This window comes from Dryobates pubescens, chromosome 36 (assembly GCF_014839835.1).
Source record: "Dryobates pubescens isolate bDryPub1 chromosome 36, bDryPub1.pri, whole genome shotgun sequence".
NCBI classification, from domain to species: Eukaryota; Metazoa; Chordata; class Aves; order Piciformes; family Picidae; genus Dryobates; species Dryobates pubescens.
In genome coordinates this window covers 655,769-669,315 of record NC_071647.1, presented here as the reverse complement: position 1 = coordinate 669,315, position 13,547 = coordinate 655,769, and the positions used below count along the sequence as shown (strand labels likewise).

General features: G+C 68.5%; 1 protein-coding gene across 7 annotated transcripts; it reads right to left on the bottom strand.

Moving 5' to 3' along the window:
• Window positions 1–560: 560 nt before the first annotated feature.
• Window positions 561–7,476, bottom strand: HAP1 (huntingtin associated protein 1). 7 transcript variants are annotated; one of them, XM_054176729.1, is made up of 15 exons: window positions 7,261–7,476; window positions 5,258–5,334; window positions 5,007–5,123; window positions 4,794–4,894; window positions 4,442–4,550; window positions 4,242–4,320; window positions 4,023–4,153; window positions 3,873–3,947; window positions 3,628–3,765; window positions 3,475–3,542; window positions 3,211–3,378; window positions 2,704–3,029; window positions 2,393–2,611; window positions 1,875–1,977; window positions 561–1,152 (listed from the first exon to the last, which is right to left on the bottom strand). In XM_054176729.1, exons 1-15 carry the CDS (start codon window positions 7,355–7,357, stop codon window positions 777–779), a joined length of 2,184 nt encoding a protein of 727 aa, XP_054032704.1. In that variant the 5' UTR covers window positions 7,358–7,476; the 3' UTR covers window positions 561–776. The 7 variants fall into 7 exon arrangements, 5 of the variants coding, with proteins under 5 accessions (XP_054032704.1, XP_054032708.1, XP_054032706.1 ...); XM_054176731.1 differs by having other exon boundaries at window positions 1,039–1,152; window positions 2,382–2,611; window positions 7,261–7,474; XM_054176732.1 differs by having other exon boundaries at window positions 1,041–1,152; window positions 1,870–1,977; window positions 2,382–2,611; window positions 7,261–7,474.
• Window positions 7,477–13,547: the final 6,071 nt, after the last annotated feature.

The following is a 13,547-nucleotide window of genomic DNA, read 5'->3' as shown; positions in this document are numbered from 1 at the left end:
GGGCAGGGCACACGGCTGCGGCTGACTCTCGGCTGGGGCAGGGGGGAGCAGGCAGGGGGGATTCGCCCCCAGCCCCGCCAGGGAGCGCAGGGCAGAGACCCAACAGTGCCCAAGCCGGCAAGCAGAGGCAGACCTGGCACAGAGCTGCTTTGGGACTTCTCCTTTATTTGAGAGGAGGCAGGGCAGGGGGTGAGGGACAGGGCCCAGGAGCAGCAGCTGCAGCCCCAGGGGTACCCCCTGCAGGTGTGCCCCAAGCCCTGGCCGCTGCTGCTGCCAGTGAGGGGGAAGGGAAGAGTCCAAAGCCATCCTCCCTTCAGAAGTCAGCCCAGAGGCCCTCCCAGGGCTCCAGTGTGGGGCAGGGGAGGTCTCATCCTGGTGCCTTCCCCCCCCCCCCCCAGCCCTGAGCATCACCTTTTGCTGCAGCAGCCTGCACAGCCCTGAAGGGCTAAGCTGCTCCTCAGCCAGGCTCAGCAGAAGCAGGAACAGTTTTGATTGCCAGCAGCCAGCTCCTGGGACAGGGCCCTAGCCCCAGGGCAGGGGACAGGGTCAGGCAGCAGCCCCCAGCCGGGTTCCTGGAGCCCCACTTGTCACCCCCCCCAGGTCCCTGCCTGGGGAGCATCACGCTCCAGGGTTGTGTCCTTGCCCCTCGGGGGTGCTGCTCGGGCCTGTGGCAGCAGCAGCAGCTGAGGCTGAAGGCCTGGCACATCCTCATTTCCCCGGGGCTGGGAAAGCAAGAGGCTGAGTCTCATCCTGAGCTTGTGGCCTCCGCAGCCCCCTCAGGTGGGGGCTGCCCTGCGCTGCCCCTGCCTGCAGGACTGCTCACCCCTGGCCACCACCTTGTCCAGCCCCAGGCCCCGCAGCTTCTCCACCAGGTTCAAGCTGAAGATGCTGCTCCTGGGTGGGGGCAGATCCTGCCCCCCTGGTGCAGGGGAGGGCTGGGAGCCAGCATGCTGGGAGGGGAGCAGGGGAGCCCACCAGGCCCCCGGCCCCGAGGCGGTGGTGTCCCGCAGCAGCAGGAGCCTGACGAGTCCCAGGGGGGTGAGGGGGGGTCCAGGGCCAGGGGCCAGCACGGGGGAAGACAGCTCTGGTGAGGGGCTGCCAAGGCTCAGCCCTGCAGGGGGCCCACAAGAAGGCACGACGGCGTGAGACAGACTGCAGGGAAGAGAGAGCAGAGGGGGGGTCGGGGGGGGGCTCTGGGCTGCTCCTCAGGCAGGGCCAGGACCCCTCTTATCCTTCCCACACATTCACCTAAGGAGCCTTGGGGTACAGGGGACCCCCAGTGCCTGCCCCACAACTCATGACGGGGTGCTGGGGGTGGGGGCTGCAGCCATGCTCCCCCCAGCTCCCAAGGGGGCAGGAGGGGGCAGGAGGGGGCAGGAGGGGGCAGCTGCTCAGAAGCTTTTCCAGACCTGCAGGGTTTTGTGAACTGCAGCTCACACCAACCCCCAAGAGCCTCCCAGGGGCTCATTAGGGGTAAGCAGCAGTTGCTCATTAATTAAGAGGTCCTGCAGCCTGGGTCAGGTCCTGGCTGCTGCACAGAAGTGCAGGGAGAAGGAAAAAGTCACAGCCCTGCAGCTGCCAGCCCCGAAGGCTGCTGGCCCCTGGGAGCTGTTGCTCTCCCCAGGAGCTCTCCTCACCCCTGCAGGGTGCTGCAGAGGGCAGGGGCTGGTCCCCTCCCTCCAGGGGGGTGCACACCCCCAGGCATGATTCTGGGGACATCTCAGGAGGCAGAGACAGCTCTCAGTATCAGGGGCTGCAGCTGGACCCCTGCCCACTGCGTCCTCAAGCTGCATGGAGTGAGGTGTGGGGTGAGCAGGGTTGGGCAGGGGGCGCCTGGGGTAGCAGTGCAGGCGGGGGGGGGCCATGCACCTTACCTGGGTGTCACCATGGTGATCTCAGAGGTGGGGTGGAGGGTGTGGCAGGTAGTGAAGGTGAAGGTAGACAGGGTCTGGGGGAGGTTGTTAACAGAGAGGAACACTGGAAGGGACAGGAGACACTGGGTTAATGGGAGGGGGGCACACGACACAGAGCAGTGCCCTGGGCAGGCAGGAGAGCCAAAGCTGTGCTGGGAGCTGCCACCCCCAGCAGAGAGCTGAGTGCAAGGGGCACAGCTCCAGCAGCTGTGGGTCTGGGGCTTGCTCAGAGGAGGGGGCTGCAAGCACAAGCAGAGACAGGAGCTGATGCTTCTCCCAGAGCTGCCCCTTCCACAGGCCTGGGCTGCAGTGGGGGCACAGCATCGAAGGGGTGAGGGCTGCAGGACAGCCCCTGCAGTGCTGCAGAGAGATGAGGATGGCAAGGACAAGCTGCTGCAAGAGGGGAGAACACAGGAGGGCAGCCAGGGCAGGAGGGCAGAGATGTCCTGGGGGTCACCGTCCCCTCACCCCGAGCTCACCCCCAGGGCGCTCCTTGGCTTTGGCAGGTGTTGAGGTAGGGAGCAGCTGGAAGGAGCTGGCCTCCACATCGTCCTCCTCCAGGTCATTGAGGCTGTAGACCTCCTCCAGGTCAGTGTCCAGCTGCCTGAAGTCTTTGGTGAGCACCCCAGGACGGGGCACCAGGATCCCACCCAGGTGGGGCCGTGCCAGCTGCTGCCAGTGGTGGAGTGTCACAGAGCCTGAGCGGGGAGACAGAGCCAGAGGGGCTCAGCCGGTGCCACGGGACCCCCTTGGCAGCTCTGTGCACCGGGCAGCCCCCTCCACCCCTCACCTTCCAGGGGCTTCACGATCTGCAGCTTGTCAGGCAGGTAGGAGAGGGAGCCGAGGGAGAAGCCGGAGCCGGTGGTGAACTCCGAGCCCGCCGAGCAGCTGGTGCCGGTGGAGACGACGCTGTCGTTGGGGGTGAGGACGCCGCTGGAGTCCTCCTCGTCCGCCAGCCGCCAGAGTTTGCGCTCCCGCTCGGCCTCGAAGAAGGAGCTGGAGCCGGAGCCGTGCTGCGCGGCGTGGCTCTGCTGCCGCACCGACAGCCGCTGCACCGCCGCCTCCAGGTCCTGCTGCCCGGGGGCTGCCCGGGGCTGCTCTCTGGCCCCCTCGCCCCTGCCAGCAGCACAGCGTTAGGGTGCTGGGGCCGCGGCCCTGCGACAGAGCCCCCCCAGTGCTGAGCCAGCAGCAGGCTCCAGCCACACCTGAACCCCCTGGCCCCATGGAGTCACGCTCCGAGGTGACCGACCCCTCACCGAGCTCCCCACCCGGCCCCAGTCCCCTCTGCAGCACTCACTGGGCGCCCTCCGAGCCGGAGCAGGTGGTCTGGGGGGTGCTGGCCCCCTCGGAGGGAGCTGCTGACAGCTGCTTGGAGCGCGGCGTGCTCTGGGGAGACTGGGAGCAGGACCTGGCTTTGGCTGCCTGGTTCACGGCTTTCACCGTCTCGAAGACTCGCCGGCAGCTCCTGCGGGCGGGAGGCAGGCAGGGCTGGGCCCTCGAGCCGGCCCCCCAGGGACCCTCCCCCCGCAGCGCAGCACAGGGCACCGAGGCCGGCACTCACCTGTAGTCCGAGGAGGAGCTGTCTGCCCTCTTCCTCATCATCCCCTTGATTTCGGCTGCCAGCGAGTCCTGGGGGAGCAGGGGGACCCAGCGTCAGCAGAGGGAAGTGCAGAGCCCACCCCCCCCCGCCCTGGCACTGCCCAGCGCTGCTCACCACGGGCAGGATGCTGGGCGAGCTGTAGCGGCTGACGGTGCTGTTGGGCAGGCTGCGGCTGCGCAGGCTCTTGACCTCCTCCTGGGCCTCCTGCAGCATCCCTCCACACTCTGCATACTTCTCCTGCAGGTCCCGCAGCTGCGGGCAGGGGCACAGCTCAGCCGCGGCCCCCAGGCAGCAGCAGGGCAGGACCCTCCCCCCCCGGCGGCTGAGGCACCCACGGCCAGGCCCCTCCTGGGGCTCACCTCCATCCGGAGCTGCTGCTGCACCTCCTTCGCCACGGCCAGGTGCTGCTGGAGCTCCTCCACCTCCGAGCCGTACTGCGGGCAGGAGAGGGCAGGTCAGGGCCGTGCCCCGCACCGCACCGCCCCCTGGCACGGGCAGGGCACACTCACCGCGCGGCACTTCTGCTGCAGCTCCACGACCTGCGCCAGGAGCTGGCTGATCTCCTCCTGCTGCCGCCCCATGTCCTCTGCCTTGCGGGACAGCTCCTCCGAGAGGTAAACCACCTGCTGGCTTGCTTCAGCTGGGGGGAGGAGTGGGGTCCGTCAGTGCCCGGGCCCAGCACCCCGGCCCCTGCAGAGACACCCCCCCCCGACCCCAGCCCCACGTACAGAACTGCTCCACACAGTCAATCATCAGCTGCTGCTCCTGGTCCTCGTACTGAGAGGTCTTGGTTTCGATGTTGGTGGCCTGGAGGAGAGGGTTGGAGGTCTGAGCACAATGGGCAGGAGCTGCAGCCCCCCTGGGGACAGCTCAGGCCTCCAGGCAGCAAGCAGGGCAGAGGTGGGGGCACAGAGGGTGTCCTGCTCACCTCCATCCGAAGCTTCTGATTCTCCTCCTCCAAGCACTTGAGCTTCTGCTGCAGGTTGTCGTACTGGAAGTACTGCTGCAGGGACAGCGACGACTCCTGCCGAGGCAGCCTGGGGACAGCAGGGAGGGTGCTGAGCACCTGTAGCGTGGGCAGAATGGGGCTTGCTCCCCACCTAATTGCCCCAGCTCCCTGGAAGGAGACTCAGCCTGTGGGACAGGACCCACAGCCACCACGGGAGGGAGGGGAGAACCAACCCTGGGAATGGGGACAGCTCCTGCCCAGGGCCTCTGCCCGGCCCCCCAGGAGGAGCCCTGGCCCAGGTGAGCAGCAGAGCAGGGACCCCCCGACTCACGGGGTGGAGGTGGTGGAGGTGGGCTCGTTCTCCTCCGTGGTGGTGGTGTAGAAGTGGAGCAGATCATCCCTCATGGAGACCTCGTGGCGCAGCTGCGCGATCTGGGAGGGGAAGGGGCATCAGGGCACGGCCAGGGGGCACCACAGCCACCCACAGCCCCTGGGACGGGCAGGCGGGGGCCAAGCCCAGGACCCTTCACCCAGGGGCCGCTACCTCCTCCTTGGCCAGCTCCAGCTGCTCCTCCAGGAGCTCGTTGCGCTCGGACAGGCTCCGGTTCTGCTTCAGCAGAGACTGCCCGATGCGTGCTGCCAGCTCCAGGTCCCTCTCCTTCTGCAAGGGGCAGGTCCGCGTCAGCCCTGCTCTGCCCCAGCCCTCACCCACCCCTGCGACCCCGGGGCCCCGCTGGCCCCCAGCCCAGCCCTGGCAGGTGCCTGAGCTCCCGTGCGGGGCGGGCAGCAGCGTACCTCATCCAGCAGGTTGGTGACGGCGTCGATGTCGTGATAGGTCTTGGTGATCCTGACCACACGCTCGGCACACAGAACTGGGGGAGAAGGGCGAAGGCTGACCCCCCCCCCACGGCAGAGGCACCAGTGTGGGGGCTCTGCACTGTCCCCCCCAGGTCTCTTGTCCCTTATGACTGCTTCCCATCCTCATTCCCCAGGGTTGCATGGCAGAGGGAGCCGCAGCGTAGCTGCTGTAGGTGGCACAGGGCTGTCCCACGCTGGTCACCGAAAAGGACCTTTGAGTGCTTGGCAGCAGCAGCCGCGGTGCGGGGCAGGGATGCTGACAGCCACCACAGCATCACAGGGAGCAGGGCGCTCCCACCTCACCCCCCAACTCTGCCCACATCTTGCCCCCTCCTCCCTCCCCCCCGCTACGCCCACTGCCCCAGCCTGGACACGGTGCCAGCCCCACCGCAGGGCACAGACGGGAAGGAGGGATGGGGAAAGCCAGGCAGCAGAGATGGGATGGGAGGTGGCAGCTCCGGCAGCAAGCAGGCTGGAGCTCCAGTGTGAATAGCGGTGGGTGGCACCACGCTGCGCCGGGCACGCAGGCGGCGTCCCCTCCAATCTGTCCCCAGCCCCCTCCCCACAAGAAGCCAGCCTTGCCCTACTTTCTGCCCGGAGACGCTGGCCAAGGCAGAGCCCAGCGCACCCCCCCGTGCTCCCTGCACCCACTCCCGTGCCCCTCCAGCAGCAGCAGCGACCCACGCGCGGCGCGGCAGGGCAGAGCCCGCTGCGGGCAGGTTGCCTCAGTAACAGGCAGCTGCCAACGCCAACGCCGCTCGGCGCTGCGCATCGGGCTGGGCACCGGCCCTGCCTCCTGCCTGTCCTCCCTGCCGCTATCCGGGTCCGTGGCAGGGAGAGGTGGCCCAAGGACGGGGCCGTCTGCCCCCCCAGCACCCATCCTGCCAACTGCAGAAGCTGCCAGACAGCGCCGGGCATGCACCCAGATGGCAGCGCAGGAGCCGCGCAGCGGGAGGGAGCAGGCAGCGAGCATGGAGCCCCCTGCCCTGCCTGCACCCCGGGCCCTGCCTGCACCCCACAGCTGCTGCCAATGCCCCTGCCCAACGTTCAGCTGCCCCACGGGTGGGTGCCTCAGTTTCCCCTGGCAGAGCTGTGCTGGCTGTGCTCAGAGCCTTGACCTGTGCCCCCCAGGCGCGGCCACGCTCCCCAGCCGGGCAAAGTGGGTTAAGGGGAAAGGCTCAGCCACACAAATCCCATTAGTGCCCAGCTGGGGTTGTGTAATGAGGGGGGGTTGCCATGGTGATGCCCCCACCTGCCACCCCAGTCCCCGTCCAGTCCCCTCTGCACCCAGCAGGCACGTACACCAGCGGGCACATACCCCAGGGGGCACGTCCAAGGGGCGGGGGTCCAACCCCAGCCTCAACCCCCTCCCCAAGCCCTAACAGCTCCTGCTCCCTGCAGGGGATCCCAACTGGACCTCGTCAGCCCCTTGAGCTGTTAATTGGAAGTAATTAGAGCATGAGCATCGTTACGGCTGGAGCGAGGCAGGCCCGGGGAGGCTGCGGGGGCTGCGGCACTGCCAAACATGTAAACAACTTCACCCCCCCGGCCTGAGCCAGCACGATGGGGGGGGGGAGTCTGCTAGAGAGGGGGCGCCCACCATCCCCATGGGCACATGCAGACCTGGGAGGGGAAGTGGGGGGCTCCTTCACCCCATCCTTCTGCTGCTCACCACCACCACCCAGCAGGGACAACCCTCCCTGTGGCCAGGGTGACCTTGAGGGTCCCCAAGCGAGCAGGTAGCAGCTCCCTTGGGATGCAGCACTGGGGGCTAAGGCTGCTCCCGAGTGGGCTTGGGGGGTGGGGAGGCTGTACCTGCTGCGTGGGACAGATCCCCGACCCCCCCTCAACCCGCTCCGGTCCAGCCCCTCTCTGCACACCCCGACCCTCCGCAGCGGCGTTTCCCGGTCCAGCACCGAGCAGGATCGGGCCGCTCTCACCTTCCTCCAGCTCCCTGGCGATGGGGTCGGCGCCGCCGCCCCTCTCCGCGTTCCCGTTCAGCTCATCATAGGCGGCAGGGCTGCTCCAGATCTCCATCGTACCCAGCCCACCGGAGCCGCACCGAGCCGTGCCCGCTGCAACCGGCGCGGCGCAGCCCAGCCGATCGCTCCCGCCCCTATTTATAGGGTCGCCCGGTCTGCCCGCACCTGCCCGAGCGCGTCCCACCGCGGCCGGGACCGGGGGCTGGGGGCGGGACCGGGCGGGGGAGGGGGCGGGAGCGGCGGGTCTGGGGCGGGGGGAGCCGGGGGCTGCCGTCTCGTCGCACGGTTCCCCGGAGAGCCTTGGGGACGTGGTCCCCACCAGCGCATCCTGGAGGAATGTTCCAGGCATTCCAGGGCCGGGGTCCTCGCTGGGGCAACCTGGGAACCCCCCAGTGCAATCCTGCCCTGGGGGGCTGCTGCAGCTGGGCTCTGTGTCCCACCCCCCGGCTCCCCAGGCTGTGGACGCAGGGAGGGGTCTGGGCACAGAGGTGCCCATGGCTGGGGCTGACTGCTGGGGAGGGACACTGAGCGGTTCCTCGCCCCCCAGCAGCAGCTTGGCAGGGCTGAGCCAATGAGCCGCGCACGGACCTGGCTCCTGCCCCTCAGGAGAGACAGAAAGGGCTTTGGGGTCCTTTGGCCTGCCCCCAGCCGCTGATGGTCAGGTTGTGGCACGGCACAGCCCCCTGCCCGGCCAGCCCTGCTGCCTGGCTCCCCAAGATCACCGAAAGCTCACCCCAAACCCTGTACCCACAGGTGCCCAGGGCAGTGCTGGGGTCTGCCAGGTCCTTGAGCCGGGACAGAGCTTTTCCATCCCCCTCCAACCTGTCCCTCTCATCTCCTCCCTACTCTGAGCGTGGGCTGGGATGAGCCTGGCCCGGCCGTGCCCCACGCAGCCCCCAGCCCCACTCGTGCAGAGGCAGCAGCGCAGCAGAGAGCTGAATGAACGATGCTGTCCTGAATTATGGAGGAGCTGGCTGGCACGTAGCACAGACCTGGCAGCTGGGAGGGCAGCAGGGCTGCCAGGACCCCACACCACAGTGAGCTCGACGCTGGTAATGCCAACACCCCGGTGCCCACCCCCAGCGCCTGCCCCAGCACCAGAACTCATCCATGAATGCCAAGGCTGGGGCTGGAGCTGCCCCCATCAGTGCACACTGCCTGTGTTCGGCTGCAGGACCCCCACCCACAGGACCCTGACCCCAGCTCGGGTCCTGATGGAAGACCCTCCTGGAGCTGGGGCCAGAGCCAAGTGCCCTTGGTCCAGCTTCTTGCTTCTTCTTGCACCAGGGGTGACAGAGTGTGAGGGCAGGGTCCTCGCGTGGGCACCCATGCCCACCAGGGACCCCAAGGGCACCAGTGTGGGTCCCACCATGGGCAGGCAGGAGCTGCTTCTTCCTAATCCCCTCGCTGGGGATTTGCTGCCCCGGGCAGGTCCCTGCGCCCCTGCGCAAGCAGATTAGGGGGGGGGGGGGAGGAAGAGGGGGGCGCGGGGGCTATTTCTGATAGCAGCTTAGGGGTTTGGGTGAAGGGATGAGGCAGTGCCAGCCCCCTCCGTGCCACCAGGGGCAGGTGGCTCCAGGGGCATGCGGCGTGACCCGTGAGGCTCCTGGGGCCGAACACGGCTATGCCCGCGGGGAGGGCATGGGGGTGCCCCGGGTCCCGCGGAGCCAGGCAGCCACAGCGGCACACAAATAGGGTCTGGGGTTGAACCCCTCGCACTGTGGCCGCGGGGTAGGGGTGCGCCGGCGGCCGGGGGGGCTGCACCCCACTGCGTGCCGAGCAGGGAGGTGAGCAGCTGGGCAGAGGAGGCAGCAGGCACAGGCTTTGTCCCCTGCCCAGCCTGCCACGGGCAGGGGCTTGTGAGCCAGGCCAGCAGAGGTGCCAGCCCCATCTGTCTCCTGCTGCCCCACATCCACCCCCCCCAGCCCCTCACTCTAATCCCATCCCCACCACACGCGGGCCAGAAGCGAAGCAGAGATAATCCACCCGTGCCCCCAACCCCACGTCAGGAGCAGGCTTCACTGCCCCACGGTGGGCATCACCCCAGCCCCAGCACGGGCACTGGGGGTCTGCCCCGCGGTGCCGGGAGATGGTCAGGAGCTTTCTGCAAGCATCCGGCAGAAACTGCTCCCGGAATTAGCCCGGGATGTTCCGGGCGAGGCAATCCAGCCCTGCCAATCCCATTAGGGCTGATTAGCCCTGGTGCTGCCCTCGTGGCCCCGGCCCGGCGCGGGCAGCGCTGCCAGACCCCGCTGCCAGCACCCCGCTGCCCTCTCCAGCCCCCTTGGCACCGGATGAGGCACTCACGGAAGTACTGCAGGGTCTCCTCGATCTGCTGGGGGGTGAGGGGACCCGGGGGCTCCGGGGGCTCCGGGCGGGCTCGCAGCCAGTCGTTGTGGTCGTAGCCGAAGGCGCTGTCGGCCCGCAGCCTGTAGCGGGGCAGCTGCTCGCCCAGCAGGCTGAGGAGCTCCACCTCGGGCACGTCGCCGCTGCACAGCTCTGGGGACAGCAGGGCACGGCGTCACCTGAGGGCGGGGGGCACCCGGGAGGAGTGGGATGCAGGAGGAGCTGGGGGTCGGAGTGCTTCCTGCACCTCTTAAGCCTAATGTGTCCCCTCAGCGCTTGGGGGTGATGCCATCCGGCAGGGCTGTGCCAAAGCCACACCTGTAGGGTCTGGGGGTCCCTCTGCAGGGTGGCACACAGGGACCCCCCGCCCCAGCTCTCTCTAGCTCCCCCTCGCCCCCCAGCTTTCTGCGGGCAGGGTCCTGCTGCCATCTCCTGGCCACGCTCTGCCTGGCCGGGCGGCACCAGGAGCAGCATGCCAGGGCTGCTGGCACGGGACACAGGAGGTTGGTGCGGGACAGTGGCTCAGCTCCAGCCACACGGTGGGCACAGGACAAGAGACCAGACTGAAGCTGCCCCAGCTCCTCACCCCCTCACATCTGCCCCCAGGGCCACCCACCAGCACTGCCCAGCTCTACCCACCAGCACTGCCACCCTCACCCACCAGCACTGCCCAGCTCTACCCACCAGCACTGCCACCCTCACCCACCAGCACTGCCCAGCTCTACCCACCAGTGATGGTTGCAGCATCACAGCCTCTGCCCGTGGCCGCCCCGTGGGCCCTGGAGCCGGCGTGGGGCAGGTCAGCAGTGAGTGAGTCCGGGCTGGGCTGGAGGTGGCAGGCAGGTGGGCACTGGCCAGGGGGGGTCTCTTGCAGGACCGTGGTGTCCAGTTTGGCTGGTGTTAGGGGGGGTCGCTGGCTGCCATGGGGAGAGGCTCCTTGCTCCCTGCAGCTGTGCCAGCAGGCAGCAGAATCTGGCCCCTTCCTGGGGAGAAGGAGCTGTTAGGGTGGGCGATGCTCTAGGGCCCAGGGACACAGCCCCTGCTCAGGCACCCCCTCAGCTCGGCCCCCACCTGCTGCTGAACACAGGGCACCTTAGGGATGGCACCAGGTCAGCATGCCTGCTCAGCACCACCTCTGCAGCATGGCACGGGGGGCTCAGCACCAAAGCAAACCCCTGGCGGTGCCCAGGTCAGCGCCAGTGCCAAGCGGGGCAGAGGATGCTCCCACGGGGTTGAGGCTGCTGGTGCCAGCCCTGGGTCCCTGCCTGTGCACACAGGAAGGGGAAGGAGCTGTGGAGTTTCCCGGCAGCAGGCAGGCCAGAGGGAGCCCTCTGGAGCTCCACCTCAAAGAGCAAAGTTCAGCTGCTACCCTCTGCACCAGAGTGTGGAGCAGGAACTCGCCACGGTGCCCAGGGCAGGGCTGGGCAGCACCCACGGCTGTCCCATCCCAGCCATAAACACATCTTGAGGGTGCATAAATGCAGCACATTGCTGCTCTCCTGCCACCTCCAGAGGCCCTGCACTGGGCTGCAGACCCTGCTGGCACTGCTGCCCTCTGCCCCGAGGGCAGGACCCTCCTGCACAAGCCCCATGACTCCTGCTCCCACCTTTGCCTTTGGGGGTGGGGGCTGTGGCATCGGCAGTCCCTGGTGGCTGGCAGCAAGTTCATGCCAGGGCACTGCTGCCCTCCCTCCTGGCACGTGCTCCTGGCTGTTGTCACGTCTGCAGCACAGAGGCCAGGTCACTCTGCACCTCCCTCCGGGGAGGTCCTCCCTGGCACACAGGGCAGGGCAAAGCAGCATGGGCACCCCAGATCACACCCACAGCCCCACAGATCCAGGGCCACCAGACCCAAGCAGCCCAAGCCTGCACCGTGCTGCCCAGAGAACATCTCCCCAGCCCCACAACTCCATCCATTCTCCCTCCCCACCGCTCCCCAGAGAAGGAAAGGGACCCACCGTGCCGAGGTGCCAGGCTGCCGCTGCCCTCTCCCCGCGCTGCCGCCGGCTCTGGGGAGGGAGCCCTGCCGCTGAGTCAGCGCCGAGCTGGGGCTGCCAGGACCCTGCGTCTCCTTTTGGCCCAGCTCCTGCACATCAGCTCTGCCCGGGGGGGACCTCCTTCAAACACGTGCGAGCAGCTCCCATCGCCCCCGGGCCCCACCGTCCCCCTGGCCACCAGGGTTCAGCTGCCAGGTGACCCGGCGGGGAGCTGGGTGAGGGCAGGGGGGCGGTGGGACCCAGGGCGCTGTCCAGCGATGGTGGCCGGGAGAAGCGAGGCCCTGGCTCCGCTGGCACCCAGCTGCACGTTCAGACCTGTGCCCGCTGCTCTCTGCCCTGCCCGATGCCGTCACACAGTTCTTGCCTGGGCACCTCCCTCCCACGCAGCCTCGCAGCAGGGCATGGCTGGGCTCGACCTGAAGCCCCTTCCCCACGCTCCCCGGGTGTCACTCCAGGCTGGGCAGCAGCTGAGGGGCTGGGGGGGGCTGCGCTCGCTCTGGGCTATTTTTTCCCCTCAGCTGCCGCGGCAGGAGCCTGGGGCTGGGGAGGCTGCAAGGGGCTGGGAGCCTCCAAAGGTGCCTGTGGGTCAGGGGCTGCAGAGCAGCAAGGCCAAAGTGCAGGCTGAGAGCAAGTGGTGGCTCAGTCCCACTGCCAGGGCGAGGGCAGCTCTGTCCTGCCATGCAGAGCACCCCCGGGATGGGAACATCCCTGCTGGCACGCAGGGAAGGGGATGGGCATGAGCAGGCTGCAGCTCCCGCAGCCTGCTGGATCCCACCCAGGTGCTCAGGTGGCACAAGGAGGCAGCTTCTGCCTGAAGTGCTCTGGAACCAGGCTCTCGCTGCACCCGAGGCTCCCGGGCATGGACTCTTGCCCTGCCAGCTGATCCTGCTTCACATGACTCCCCAGCTGGCATGGGCTCCCCAGCTGGCATGGGCTCCCCAACCTGGAGCTCGGCTCTGTCACCTTTGCTCTGTTGTCACCAACACAGGATGCTCTTTGGCTGCCACAGACCTCGCCAGGGCTGGCCACCCCTGTGCCACCCTTGTGCCACCCCTGTGCCACCCTCGTGCCACCCCTGTGCCACCCTCGTGCCCCTTGCTCCCATCCCCTTGCAGAAACATCCTTGCAGCATTGGCCTCTTCCCGCAGAGCAGGAGACTCTCCCGGGGGGTGCCCGGTTCGGGGTGCACTCAGCCCCGGGCGCTGCTCCCGGTGCAGAAAGGGCAGCAGGAGCCCTGCACCTCCCTCCCGCAGCCTCCTTGGTCACAGCAGTCGCTGCCAGGGCAGGTGCGGAGCCCGGCCGGGCACACCGAGACCTGCAGCCCGAGCCGTCCCGTCGGGGCACCCCCGACCCCATCCCGGTCCGGCCCGCCCCAGGGTGCAGCTTGGGGGTCCCCGCAAGCCGCCGCGGCTGTCCCGTCGCAGGTGATCTCCGGCTCCACTTCCCCCGCAGTCCCTGCAGTGCTCCGCGGCGGCCCTGGCCGCGGCTGCGGCAGGCGGAGGGGTGCCTGGCCCCCAGCCCCGTCCGCCGAGCCGCCTGCGGAAGCCCTGCCCGGAAAGCAGCTGTTGTTTTGCTTCTCCTGCTCCTGGCACGGCCGCAGCAGGAAGTGCAGCTCCGTCCCTGCAGCAGGGCTTGGCCGCAGCCACGGCGCTGAGCTCAGCGCAGGATGTCCCCTGGAGCCGGCGGGACAGGGCTGGAGCCAGCCCCGCTCCCCAGCCCCCCTCCCAGTCCCCCTTCCCCGCCCCGCTCCTGCTGCCTTTGTCTCCAGCTTGCTCCTGCCCCAGCCCAGGACCGAGCGCTGCACACCAGGGGACACAAAGTGTAAACCTCCTGCTCACTCTGCAGCAGCCCTGTGCCCGCTGGGCACCCAGCTGCCAGCCCCACAGCCTCCCACCTCCCAGT